This window comes from Pollicipes pollicipes, unplaced genomic scaffold (genome assembly GCF_011947565.3).
Source record: "Pollicipes pollicipes isolate AB1234 unplaced genomic scaffold, Ppol_2.1 Scaffold_4002;HRSCAF=4701_pilon_pilon_pilon, whole genome shotgun sequence".
NCBI lineage: Eukaryota > Metazoa > Arthropoda > Thecostraca > Pollicipedomorpha > Pollicipedidae > Pollicipes > Pollicipes pollicipes.
The window spans coordinates 43,271,700-43,284,162 of record NW_023596420.1 but is presented as its reverse complement, the minus strand read 5'-3'; the positions used below and the strand labels follow the sequence as shown (position 1 = coordinate 43,284,162).

At 50.8% G+C, this 12,463-nt stretch overlaps 2 protein-coding genes across 2 annotated transcripts in view; one reads left to right on the top strand and one right to left on the bottom strand.

Annotated features, from left to right (window-relative positions):
• Positions 1 to 6,791, bottom strand: part of LOC119094535 (ALK tyrosine kinase receptor) — a 44,803-nt gene extending 38,012 nt beyond the window's left edge. The window contains exon 1 of the mRNA XM_037217594.1: positions 6,614 to 6,791. Coding sequence (XP_037073489.1) covers positions 6,614 to 6,791 — 178 coding nt within the window. The remainder of the gene's footprint in view (positions 1 to 6,613) is intronic.
• A 4,670-nt stretch (positions 6,792 to 11,461) lies between these two features.
• LOC119094534 (putative cyclin-F3-1) lies at positions 11,462 to 11,968 on the top strand. The gene is made up of 2 exons (XM_037217593.1): positions 11,462 to 11,598; positions 11,707 to 11,968. The coding sequence occupies exons 1-2, from the start codon at positions 11,462 to 11,464 to the stop codon at positions 11,966 to 11,968; spliced, it is 399 nt and encodes a 132-aa protein (XP_037073488.1).
• Positions 11,969 to 12,463: the final 495 nt, after the last annotated feature.

The following is a 12,463-nucleotide window of genomic DNA, read 5'->3' as shown; positions in this document are numbered from 1 at the left end:
ATCCATCTGCGCACTCGGATATAATCTCAGTGGAAATGCTTGCCGTCTTTCGGAAAAATTGTTTTTGCCCGGTTCCGCTAATCCCGTGTCTTCAGCATGTCCACTGACACGCGTGAATAGCGTCTGCGCGGTGGACCGCCGGCAGAAGCGCGTGGCTTCGCGGAAAATGTGTAGTCGACGCTATGCCGGCAAATGAGTTTGGCGAATTGCACAGGTGACAGCGGCTACCTGTGCAGTGACGGGCACTTTGGATGAGTGCGACCAAGCTATTGTGAAGTAAGGATACCTATTTTGGGTCAGCATTGGTCACCGTGAGCTGGGCTTTGCGCCAGCGTCATTTTCAAGGTCCCGGTTAGGTGAGTGCACACGCCAGCGTGTTGCATCGAGATCGTGTCTGAAAAACGCGACGTGGGTCGCTTCCCGGTCGTTTGCTGACGTGCTACGGGTCTGACGGCGTTGGCCGATCGGGTGATTTGTAGACGGTACACGCGCCTGCACGGTGTAGCCAGTTTCGTGTTGTTATCTGCTCGGGTTGCTGAGATCTGAAATCAATCGTGAAAAAATGCCTGAAAACCGTCGAATCTGAGGTTTGTGCACGAGCGCGTGCGAGCCTCAATGAGCGTCAATTCGCAGGCTGTACGATTGCGCGTACCTTCCACGTTTTGATGTTTTTGTCCTATTTCGATGCGACTTCCCGTTGCCGAGCTGCGAGCCAGGTTTCGTCGAGGGTTTTGGCAATTTTTAGCAAAGTTGTGATTTCGCATTTCACGCGTTAAACTAATGGCGCTTGTGTGCACGTGCCGACGGCGCCCTGCCAGTCGGACCGCATCCAAAATTTGATGATGCGTCCCACCTGGCCTTGTCGTACAAAATGAGCTAGCCGTACAAAAAAGCTACGAACACTTTTAGGCATGACAGACAGGCAGGCAGTTTATAACAATAAACAGGCCATGAGGCAGAATAACGGAATCCAACCCAACAGAGATAAATGACTTATGCCGCACGGATTGGGCTGTTGGGCGTCGCGCCAAAATCATTGGAGACTAAAAGTCCGGCATTGCGCGATGTGCAAGCTGTTTAAAAGTGTCGTGTGGTTTTGAGATTTTTTGACGGTTTGAGCCGTCTTGACCTTGATTTTTGCAGGGACTTTTACACCTTTACAGATGACCTTTTTTAACATGGGTGTTACATAGTCTACCAAGACTTGAGCTCACTACACCATCCAGAAGTGACTCCAAGAAACGTCTTTAGGAGACATGTTACGACTAATTGTTAAAGGCAGCCGCGTCGTCCACGGTTCGTTGAGCATACCCGACTGATGTCTGTTTGAATGGGTTTGATGATAGCGTGGCACGTCGCACACACCTGGACCAGCTACTGACAAAGAACCAGCCCGTGCAAGTCGTACAATATTGCACAGTGCAACCCAGTCTGCTGTCCTGCAGCTCTTTCGATGCATGACGGCTCAGCGTCAGACCACCTCACGGTGTTTCTTGTACCTGTCATGCTGGAAAAAAACATAAAATGGAAAGAGAGAGGGGAGCAATTTTAGCACTGTTCTCTGCATGTAGATAATAAACGTGTGTAATTTTATAGGTGCCAAACAAACACTTGTGCATACGCAACACCTGTAATATATTCACATAGCTGTTGGTCGTACATACAAATGCACGGGTTAGTGATCTAGACTTATTTTATAAGCGCACTGGTGCAGGGGAGCGGGATGTGCCGCTGATGATAGCCGGCGACCCGGCGTACCCACCCCTCCCGTGGCTGATGAAGGGCTTCACTGGTGCCAGACCTGAAACAAAGACATTTTAAACAACAGGCTCAGCCATACCTACGCATCTGTTGAGCAATGCCTTTTTCTGGTTCAGGGGAAGGTGGCACCGGCTGCTAAAGCGCTCAGAAACAAACCGCGGGCTTATTTTGACATTCGCGGCGCTGACGGCCGACACGCGGCTGCAGATTGTGAGCGTACCGACACTGTTTTGTGGATGAAATGACGGAGTTGCAGAGCGCTCCACAGGCCGCGAGCTCGCCTCCCGCTCACTGTTCCAGCTAGTCACCGCCACGCCCTCGCCTCCTGATGGCGCTCTGCGCCGCGGGAGGTGCTGCCACCCGGATACCGCCGAACGCATGCACATGCCGGGATGCTGCCTTGCCGCATCAGAACTTTTGGCAGTAATATCATGCCTGTCAAGGTGCACGGCTTGGAAGTGCAGCTGTTTCGGCACGTGGCTGTGATGAATCATGGCGTTGACTTCTGCGCTCGAGATTTGGGGCCATTCTCATCAAACAAGCAGCTTACTGAACTGCTCACTCAGCCTTCCTTTCCGGGCGGTGATTATGATGTTATGCCGGTGATCAAGAGAATGGCAACAATGCTAGAAACCCAGTGACCGAAGGTCAGTGCGTACGCCTTAATAAAAACACAGGCATTGCGGAAAGGCCGCACATCGTGTCTGTCGTGGCCGTCAATCTTGACGAGCACCACGGCAGCCATAGCATAATTGATGGACATCAATTCCGTGTTCATCATGCGAGGCTTCTGTCTGTGGGAATCGCCTGATAACATGATGCCTGACGGACCTGAGGGCCGAAATAATCTGGAATGCGATATTATCTGGCGATGCTCTATCGTGCGTAACGGCAAAGCTAAATGTCCATCTCAGCTGGAACGACAGTTACGCACGTATAAAACACATTATAAATGTTATGAGCACGCGTTCGGCGCCGTCCTTCCGCCGAGCGGACGGGAGGAGCCGAGAAATACTATGAAATGTTTCAAGTCATAACCGCTGAACTCAGAGCTCGAGATCAGGCCCACATTCCGTAAGTCTAAGTAGCTGTGCGCCAAGCAACGACATGAAGCACACCAGACATTAGGAGACAAATGTTGGGAAAAGGGTATGTCATGATTATACAAACTCATACATAAACGACTAGTAAACGTATAAGCCAAACAAGTGAATTGCAAATATATGAAAACACATAGCACATTGGTGTAACTATACAAACGGGTTTCCTTCTGCTCACTTTTAACTCGCCATCAAGCATTCTTGGCGCTCCGCCCGCCCAGGGATGAAATAGACATTATCTTCTGTCAGGGCCGTTATACGAGCGATGACCTCCAGCTGCAGCGCCCGGTATCGGTCTTCGAGCGCCACCATCCGCTCCGCGGCATGCTCCATGCGCTGGAGCAGCACCTCTATCCCGTCACCACCGGGCGCGTCTCGCCCTCCGCGTGCGTCCTGCCCGACCACGCCTTTGTGCACGACCTCGACCGCGGACAGCCGGCTGATCCAGTGGCGGGAGTGTCGCCGATCCCTCTGCCGAGTCACCCTGGGCGGCAGGCTGTGCCGTCGCTGGGGACCCTGCAGAGCGCAGCCGTGTCTGGTCCTCCGGGTGGCAGGCAGAGCAGGCGGCTGCGCCGAAGCTGCAGGACGTTGGCCACGGTAAGCCAGCATTGTCCGTATTTCATGGTTCACTGGCTCACCTGGCTCACTGGTCCGCCGTGCTGGAAATAACTTCAGTCTCATTAAACTCAAGAGGGTCAGTAGTACAGCAGTCAGTAGTAAAGGAGGGCAGGAGGACACACAGCAGACAAAATTATATTACGACTGTGAAGCCAGCCATTGCAAAAATTGTGTAAAATCACTGATGTGAACATTACTGAGCTTGAAAACACCCTAGGCCGCAATGAGGGAGTTGTGGCAGGGCAGCATTGCTGATGATGTGTTTTTCACAATATGGGTATTTTATTTATGCATTAGCAGAGCAGCGATCATATGTCCGTGAGTAAACCAATGGAGCATAACGGAATAACAAATAAAGAAGTGCAACTTGTTTTCTAAATTGAACCAGTAGCAAGTGAGGCACAATGACTATGTAATGCATTTGCAACGTGCCTGCTGAAGGTCACAGAATGGCACAGATGACATTATGAAATACATATTTATTACTACTCCTAATACATTTATCAAAAGCAGATAACTGTGGAAAACGTTTATACACCTTGAAGTTGTTAGACGTTGGTATATGTTGAGGGTAGGTTCCATCTTTTTTACCGCTCATCGCATGAAATGAAATGGTTTAACTCATTTTCTGAACCTACAATTGGTGCAGATTGGTGCACGCTGTTACCAGCTTACGAGCGGTCCGCTTGTCCAGCGCAGAACTTCTTCAGCAGGAACTTTGCGAGGCGGTCGACGATACCAATGTCTCGGTCCATGCCTCGGCCCAGTGCAATGCAATACAGTGCAGTCCAGTGCGGTCTCCGGCTCAATGTCAGCTAGTTTCGGGGCCGCCGCAGGCGAATGTTTGATGGCAGGACGTTGTGCAGTTCCCTGAACACACGTCGGTGGGGGGTCGACTTGCCCCCCGCGAGGGTTTTTGCGAACTGGTTTCCGAACGGTGCGGCGTAGCCGCACCAAATTTCGCATAGCTGTAGACAATTGAATAGCGGATCGTGTGGTACAAAAATTAGATGTACCTTGCAAGGTCGCTGACGTACGGCAGGTCAAAGCCAGGCCATGGATTAAACGAAGTCCATTTTAAGGAAAACGTTCGGTCCGATGGAACAACGGAACGTTGGACGAAGCCATACATGTTTGAGATACTTTTTTGGGAAACATAATTGAATGACCAAATTCCACTGACCTGGGGTCAGCCTGTTTTGTTACTCTACGGTGTGCTGTTTGGGGGTAGTTTACGCCCATTTCGAACTTGTTGAAAACGTAAACCGCATTAGACAACTTACATGAGCTTTTTATGGATCAGAATAGGTCACCGACCTAAATTGACTCAGGTCAACATTTTGTTTATAGGAACATCCTGCCTGGCTTAATCTTTGTCGCATATTCGAATAATGCAAAACTTAAAGCAGTCTTCTTTGGTTTTGGTCACCATGACCTTCAAAAGGTCACACAAAAGGTCAAACAAGGTCACTGACCTTGAATGAGCGTGTGACCTTTTGCTTAGGACAGGTATCTAGGTTCTGGGGACACTTTGAAGACCAACTTGGAGTTTGACTTTGTTTGACCTTATTTGACCCGAAGGTGACGGCCTACGGGGCTTAAATTCTGCTCTAAGTGAGTCGACGTACAGTTCAACACACCCTGTAAATTTGGTATCTCCTGCCCCATTAGCTCCTGAGATCTCGGGGGGTCATATTGACCGCCACCCGAGCGAAGGATATCCAACCGGCCACCCGGGCGCGTGTTAATAGCTTGCTGTATGAGTTCGATTATATGAAGGGTATCATAAAGGCTAGTTTTTCCCTTGAAAGCTAATGATATTTATAGCAATCAACTGTTTTTGCTCAGATACGCAAGGAACCTGCAATAAATGAATGACATGCAATGCGCATAGGAGACAAAATGATTTCACCAACCTTGACTCGTGTCGCTGCGTGTCGTTTGTTTTTGCTCAGTTCACCTTAATAATGTTTTGTGGGGAATCGATCGGTAGTGCTTGTTGAATTTAATTATGACGTGTTTAAAGCTTTTATGTATTATGCATGGAAGCCTAAGAAGTGTGTTGCGCACGATGCTGTTTGTGTGCACGGTAGCCATGTGTAAGCCTGTTGGTAATGTTAAAGGCGCAGGTTTTTCTCTTTTCATAATTCTAGTGTAACATGGCATTGGGCCGCTAACTGCAGCGAGTTGCGAGTGCTTTACCTGCTGCCTTGCACTATGTTTGTGTGTGTGTGTGTGTGTGTGTGTGTGTGTGTGTGTGTGTGTGTGCATGCATGCAGGGAGATAACAAAAAGACCAAAAAAAGAGTCACCCCGCTGACCTGGCCATCGCGCTTGGAACCATCCGCCGCGATACAGCCGAGAGGCAGTCCCAATACACACCGACGCCGCAACTGTTTGTGACAGCTTGACGCGCCGGCAGGCGGACTCCCCTCCCAGTTGCGGACAGGCTCCTTCCACGCCACTGCGAGGCACTCGTCCGTTTGGCCCCGCAGACGAGGTCTTTTCGTAGACATTTTGGTCTGCCCATAGTGCGGGGACCGAAACCATGGGTAGCGTTTCCCCAAGGGTTTCCGCCAACACGCTCGTGGCCTGGAGTCGAATGTGGCAGCCAAACCCACCACCACAAGCACTGATAAGTGAGTGGCCAGATCACACGTACATGAAAGAGTTGGTGATAAGGTGCGAGACTAAAAATGCCTAAAGCAAAAATATAGTCATGGTCTAGAGCTCGATCCAGTCGTTCCATTCGACGGAATAATTGAATAGACAATGGCGGCGTCAGGTCTTTACCGATACACGTGTGACATACGATGACAACGAACTGGAACTCCTCTGGAGTTAAAGCACTTTAAAAAGAACTTTTGGACTCCACCGGGCCGAATTGGGCGGCAAATTGCCATAAACGAAGTGGAAGGAGAAAATTGCCATGAAGCCGAGTGGCACCGAGAGCTTTGTACAAAAGTTTGTACAAAAAATGACTATTCGCGGCGACAGCACGCGACGTTTGTCGCCCCTGCGCCGCGCGCGCAGCAGTGACGTCACAGCGGGCGAGTGACGCCCGCGGGGTTCAGGCACGTCATTGGGTGCGCTGCCGTGGCGGCGAGGGTGTCCCCGGGAGCTGCTCCCACTGACGCCGGTTGTGCTCGACGGCGTCCACGAGCGGCCCCAGCACCGGACTGAGGCTTGCCACCGCCCTATAGACGGGCATACAGCTGGAGTCGATGAAATCGACCTGCATGTCAGGCAGCTGATACTTCTTCTCCCGGCCCATCATCTCCATGAGCTTGATGTGCAGCTGGTTGTCCTCCATGTCGCCCCTCTCGATAACTCGCTGGCGACCAGCTTTGCGACCCGGCGCTGGATCGGTTGGTTTTGACCTTGGCCCGGCCTTTATACCTGGCCCTAGGTCAATATAATTTGCTAATTTAATTATTGTGTCGCCTAAGAAAGTATGTCAGAGATGCGCGGCTTTGTCCAACACTCCGTTGTTGGATCAGATTGAACGATTGCCTAGATATTGCCTGTGCTGAGAACATGGCCTGCATTTTGACCTGCCACAGGTGAGCGACCTTACAAAGTACATGTAAGTTTTTGATGTCAAACAATCCATCGTTCGATTGTCTACAGCTATGCAAGATTTGTCGTGGCTGCTCCACGCTGTTCGAAAACCATTCCGGAAAAACCTTTCGGCGGGTCAATTTGGCCTCCACCCAAACACGTGTTGTATCTATAACATATCTATGATTTGATCGCCAAAGCATGGTTATTTTGTGGTAAAGATGGTGAGGTTGAGCTATCAAAAAAAAATTTGCTTGGATTATTTACGCAATTACTAGTTTACCCTGATATAACCATTGTGGTGCTGCACCATTCTTGCTGGTGATAGTCCCTTGGTACTCTTAACTCAGTTGTTACCAGTCATTCATAAATAATAAGCTGCTGTCTCATAGACTTGACATAGAGTAGTCAACCAATGTGGTACATTGTGTTATGGTATGGATCAACAGTGTCATTGCGACGCTACATCAGTGCTGTACTGTGGCATGGCATAATGCATAATGATACGGATTCTGTACTGCAATCCCTGCTGTTTTCACAACAAACTCTATCAAGAAAAGGTGGGGTCAGGCATGCATTCTTGTATTAACTCCGCATCTGACATATGACTGACCAAAAAGAAATGAAACAATATACAAACCAAGTTCAGTAAAGCACACAATCAATAAGTGACATTACTTGCTCAGCCTATTTTGGGAATCCACGAAACATAGGTGATAAAGATGCAAGCACGTCCTCCGATTACATAAGCATGCACCATGCTGCAGTCATCAGGTTGCTTCACCTAAGAATATTTTGCACGAGTAATAACGCATTTATGATAAGAAAATATAATATGTGGTAAAATGGCACTGCAAATCTGTTAGCCCAGCACAAGGCTGGAGTCATGACACGCGCATGAAGTCATGGTTAGATGGACGAAATGCAAGGAAATGATGAACCTACCGGTGCACACAAGGCTCATGATAGAAATATTATTAAGTGGTATCCAAGACACCAACAGCAATACTTCACCTTCCTCAGTGCCCAGAATATCATACAAGGTGCAGTGACTGTGACAATGATGACTCACAAGCAATGCTTGCCTGCATACAAAGTTTGTTAAAACAGTTGTATGTGTACCCAAAATAATACAGCACCATATTTGCAGAATTATTAAGTGAAAGACCGTTTTGCTAAGCTGTATCACGCGAGCCTATACCAAACGTTTGCATTAATAAACTGCTGACCTGTTCTGCTGTCTAAAGGACTTGCCAACACAGTGGCATTAAATGGGTTAATTACATGCTATACCTCGATATGTTCAAAATGTTGATAAGATCATAATGAAGTAGCAAATTGCCTTTGTACACCCCCGCAACATAGGTGCTTGTGTTTCTTTCAGTTTGCCGCCACTTCTTTGTCATCTTCAAACAAAACATAAAGATAGAGGCAGGCACCAATATGTCGCATTTTATTGGGAGTCAGTTGACTTGAATAATACCGAAACAATGTTCTCTCTCAGAAGTACAAACCTTGCACGCACAGTCCTCATCACATCAAGATAAATACAAGCCACTGGCACGCACCACCAGTGATCACACCCATTTCAAGCGCCTGATTCACACTCTAATGTCTAATATGCGATCCTGCACTTGCAGAACCCACGGGAATATCAAATTGCAGGTTTTCTCGCAATTTCCGCACAGGTTTTTGGTTACAACAGCCCATTGCACCGTCAGCTCCCTTCAACACAAAGTCCCAACGGCAGTTCATGGTAATACAAATGAAAGCGTTGTACTTGAAGGACACAATTATGTTGTTCAAGATCTTAATTTGTCCTACAATATGTGTAAATATATGTCTAAAATAACTAAAATATTTCCCTAATTTGATGTCTTGCTAGCCCTGAAACCCGTACAAGGTTCTTTGCTCCGGTAGACGAGGCACCAACCGGCCTTGGCGCCAACCGAGCTGTCTGTAAGAAATACGTCAGAGGAAGAAGAAAACGCCGGCAGGAGAAAAGAGCAGATTTACCGTGGCGTCTTACTTTTATAACATGCGGCAGAGTGCCGTTTTTTTCGGTGCTGTACTTTTTTTGCATATAGTGGTGCTCTGCTTTATAACATTGACCTATGGTCTAGGAATAAGGAAAAATGCCCGTTGGCGACGCGTGCCGCACAAACCGAAATTGCTCGCGCTTACGTTCGCGGCTCGCATTCAGCAGCAGTGGACGAGGGGCTTGGGTTTGTACAGCAGGTAGTTGATGCTGAAAGAGGTGTTGAAATCATCACAGATATCTCCATGGCTGATGTTAGCAGCCTTTGGAATGAAATGTTTCTTTGCGTGAAGAAATCGTCAGACTCAAGCAAAAGCTTAAAGAGAAAGCTCTTGATGAGGATGCATTCCGAGACAATGATGAGAAAACCTCAATCTGCACCGGCCTTCCCTCATCGCATGTGCTGTTTTCTCTTTTGACATTTGTGTCTGTGTGCTTGCAAAAGTCTCCACGGTGTGCTTTATCACCATTCCAACAACTGCTTCTAACACTTGTGAAATTTCGTTTTAACCTTCCCATCAAAGATCTTCCCATTCCATTCAGCGTATCCATCCCCACTGCTTTATGAACTTTTCTGTGTGTCTTGAACATCCTGCGCTGGTGACTGGAGTATCTCATTGTGGGACCGGACTGTGACACGCTCAGATACACCATTTCCATGTGCCTTCAAAAATGTTTCCGAAAAGCTGCTGTCATTATACACTGCTTTGAAATTTTCACTGATCGTCCTGTGAACCCTTAAGCCCGTGCTCAAACATATCCATCCTATAAACAACACAACACTGTTAAGTCTTTCATTGGGATCACTCAGGGAACAGTTTCCCTCATTTCAGAGGCTTGGGGTGGCCGTGAGAGTGACAAAGACTTAACTGATAGTGACGGCCTTCTTGATTGGCTAGTTTGTAGTGACGTGGTCCCCGCAGATAGAGACGTTGATATCCGAGATGTGGCCGGACTGTTTTGTGCTAGAGTGCTAATTCCAGCCTTGAGACGTGGAACAAAGCAGCTCGGTGGCATAGAGGTGGAACAAACCAGGCGCATCGTAAACGTGATAATTCATGCTTCAATTATCACATAATATCGCGTGATAATTTGTGACAATTCAATAAGAGAACGTGTGATTGCGCTGACTAGAAATAAGTATGCATTTCGGACTGGGTCACAGCCCATCGACTGTATGTCCGTTTCTAATCCGTCCCTCACCACAACCCTGGACAAAATGGTCACCATGGGTTGTGCGTTTGTGAACCTCTGCGACTCTATCGTCTCTGCGGATTGGTGTGCTGTCGGCGGGATGTATCGTCGTCCAGTATGCGTCACTAACGCCCACTGGATGTTTACAGCGTCGTACTGCTCTCGCCATGCCCGAGATTAAACTGACTGAAGCATATCCACGTGAGGTTGTCTCGTTCTTGTCTGTTTCGTCCAGGCTTGCCAACGAGTGACGTGTTCGGTGTGGCCGGTCGTGACGATGTCTGCGTGGCTTCATGCAAGCATGTCAGGCCTGCTCACTCAAGCGCTGGAGCGAAACGATCGCCCCCGCCTGGCTAAGTCGCCGCATCGCCTCTTACATCTGTCAGTAACGGTTAATTGGGGTAAGCAGGGGAGTAGACTTCTGATAGTTACCTGTGGGGTCGATGCCGTCGTGTGTTTTTGCTTTTTTTTTACTTCACAATGCCATCGCGACCCCTTTGCTAGGCACCACCACGTCATCGTCGGCGGCAACATGCGCGCGAGTTCGTCGCCTGACGTAGCCACTGCGGCGCTACCTCCACCCAGTGGCGGGTGCTGTGAGAGCTCGCTTCTAACAACTTACCGCCACATTGTTTGTCTACAATGATTTCTCTGTCAATCAATCAACAAAACATTAGAAATCCTGACGTATTCATGACGAACGGAAAAGATGCAGGTTTAGACCTGGCCCTCCGAATGCGTGCGAATGTGCACAACTAGCTGCAAATGGCTACGACCACGCGGCCGGTATGATAAGGTACGTGGGCGCATCATCGAGAAGGACCATCAACCAAGTGCGGAATCAGCTGTTTCGCAGCAGTTAACACTTGGCAAGACGTCCACATCATCTTTAAAAGTTAAACGTTCACTGCCTATAAAATTTCCGTCGAACCCCGAACCCAGCACTATAACCAAGCAAGCGGCGATGGGCCGCCGTCAATGGTCTCCGGTCAAAGGCGTCGAGCGACCGGGACCGCGTGTTCTAGGGGTCGGACAGCGGTGAACACTCATCCTCCCCGTCGGAAGGCCGTTTGCCGAGAAGGCCGGACGACGGCGGGGATCTGCCGCCGAGGCCGGAATGCGGCAACCTGTCCCTGAGGCCAGACGGCGGCGGCCTGTCCCTGAGGCCAGACGGCGGCGGCCTGTCCGAGATGCCGGACGGCGGCAACCTGTCCCTGAGGCCGGACGGCGGCGGCCTGTCCCGGCGGCCGGACGGTGGCAACCTGTCCCTGAGGCCAGACGGTGGCGGCCTGTCCGAGATGCCGGACGGTGGCAACCTGTCCCTGAGGCCAGCCGGCGGCGGCCTGTCCGAGATGCCGAACGGCGGCGGCCTGTCCCGGCGGCCAGACGGCGGCGGCCTGTCCGAGATGCCGGACGGCGGCGGCCTGTCCCTGAGGCCGGACGGTGGCGGCCTGTCCGAGATGCCGGACTGCGGCAACCTGTCCCTGAGGCCAGACGGCGGCGGCCTGTCCGAGATGCCGGACTGCGGCAACCTGTCCCTGAGGCCAGACGGCGGCGGCCTGTCCGAGATGCCGGACTGCGGCAACCTGTCCCTGAGGCCAGACGGCGGCAGCCTGTCCGAGATGCCGGACGGTGGCAACCTGTCCCTGAGGCCAGCCGGCGGCAGCCTGTCCATGTGGCCAGACGACAGCGACTGACCGCCCGGAAGGCCGCACGGTGAAGGTCTGTCCAGAAGGCTGGACTGTGGCAACCTTTCCCTGGGGCCAGAAGGCGGCGGCCTGTCTGGGAGGCCGGACGGCGACGGCCTGTCCGGGATGCCGGATGGCGGCGGCCTGCCCGGGATGCTGGTTGGCGGTGGCCTTTCTGGACGGCCGGACGGCGACGGCCTGTCTCCGAGGCCGGACTAGGGCCGCCTTTTCCGAGGCTGGAAGGTGGCGGCTTGTCCCTGAGGATGGACGGCGACCGCCTGTACCCGGGGCTGGACGGCGGTCGCCTGTCCCTGAGGATGGACGGCGGTGGTCTGTCCGGGAGGTCGACAGGCTACCGCTGCCTGCCCGGGAGGGCAATCATTCTCCTTCCCGGCCACGTGTGGGCGCGAGAACCACTCGCCCAGCAACTCTGGCAGCACGCACCGCAAGAAGAACGCGCGAGCAAGGGGGATTTTCTCTGCTAGGAAGATGTTGTCCTGATGA

Bases quoted from the DNA above. Each gene is read 5' to 3' on its own strand.
- LOC119094534 (XM_037217593.1), top strand. From the start codon at position 11,462: ATGCCGGACGGCGGCAACCTGTCCCTGAGGCCGGACGGCGGCGGCCTG. The intron at 11,599-11,706 runs GCCAGCCGGCGG...CCTGTCCCTGAG, and splicing joins GGTGGCAACCTGTCCCTGAG to GCCGGACGGTGGCGGCCTGT.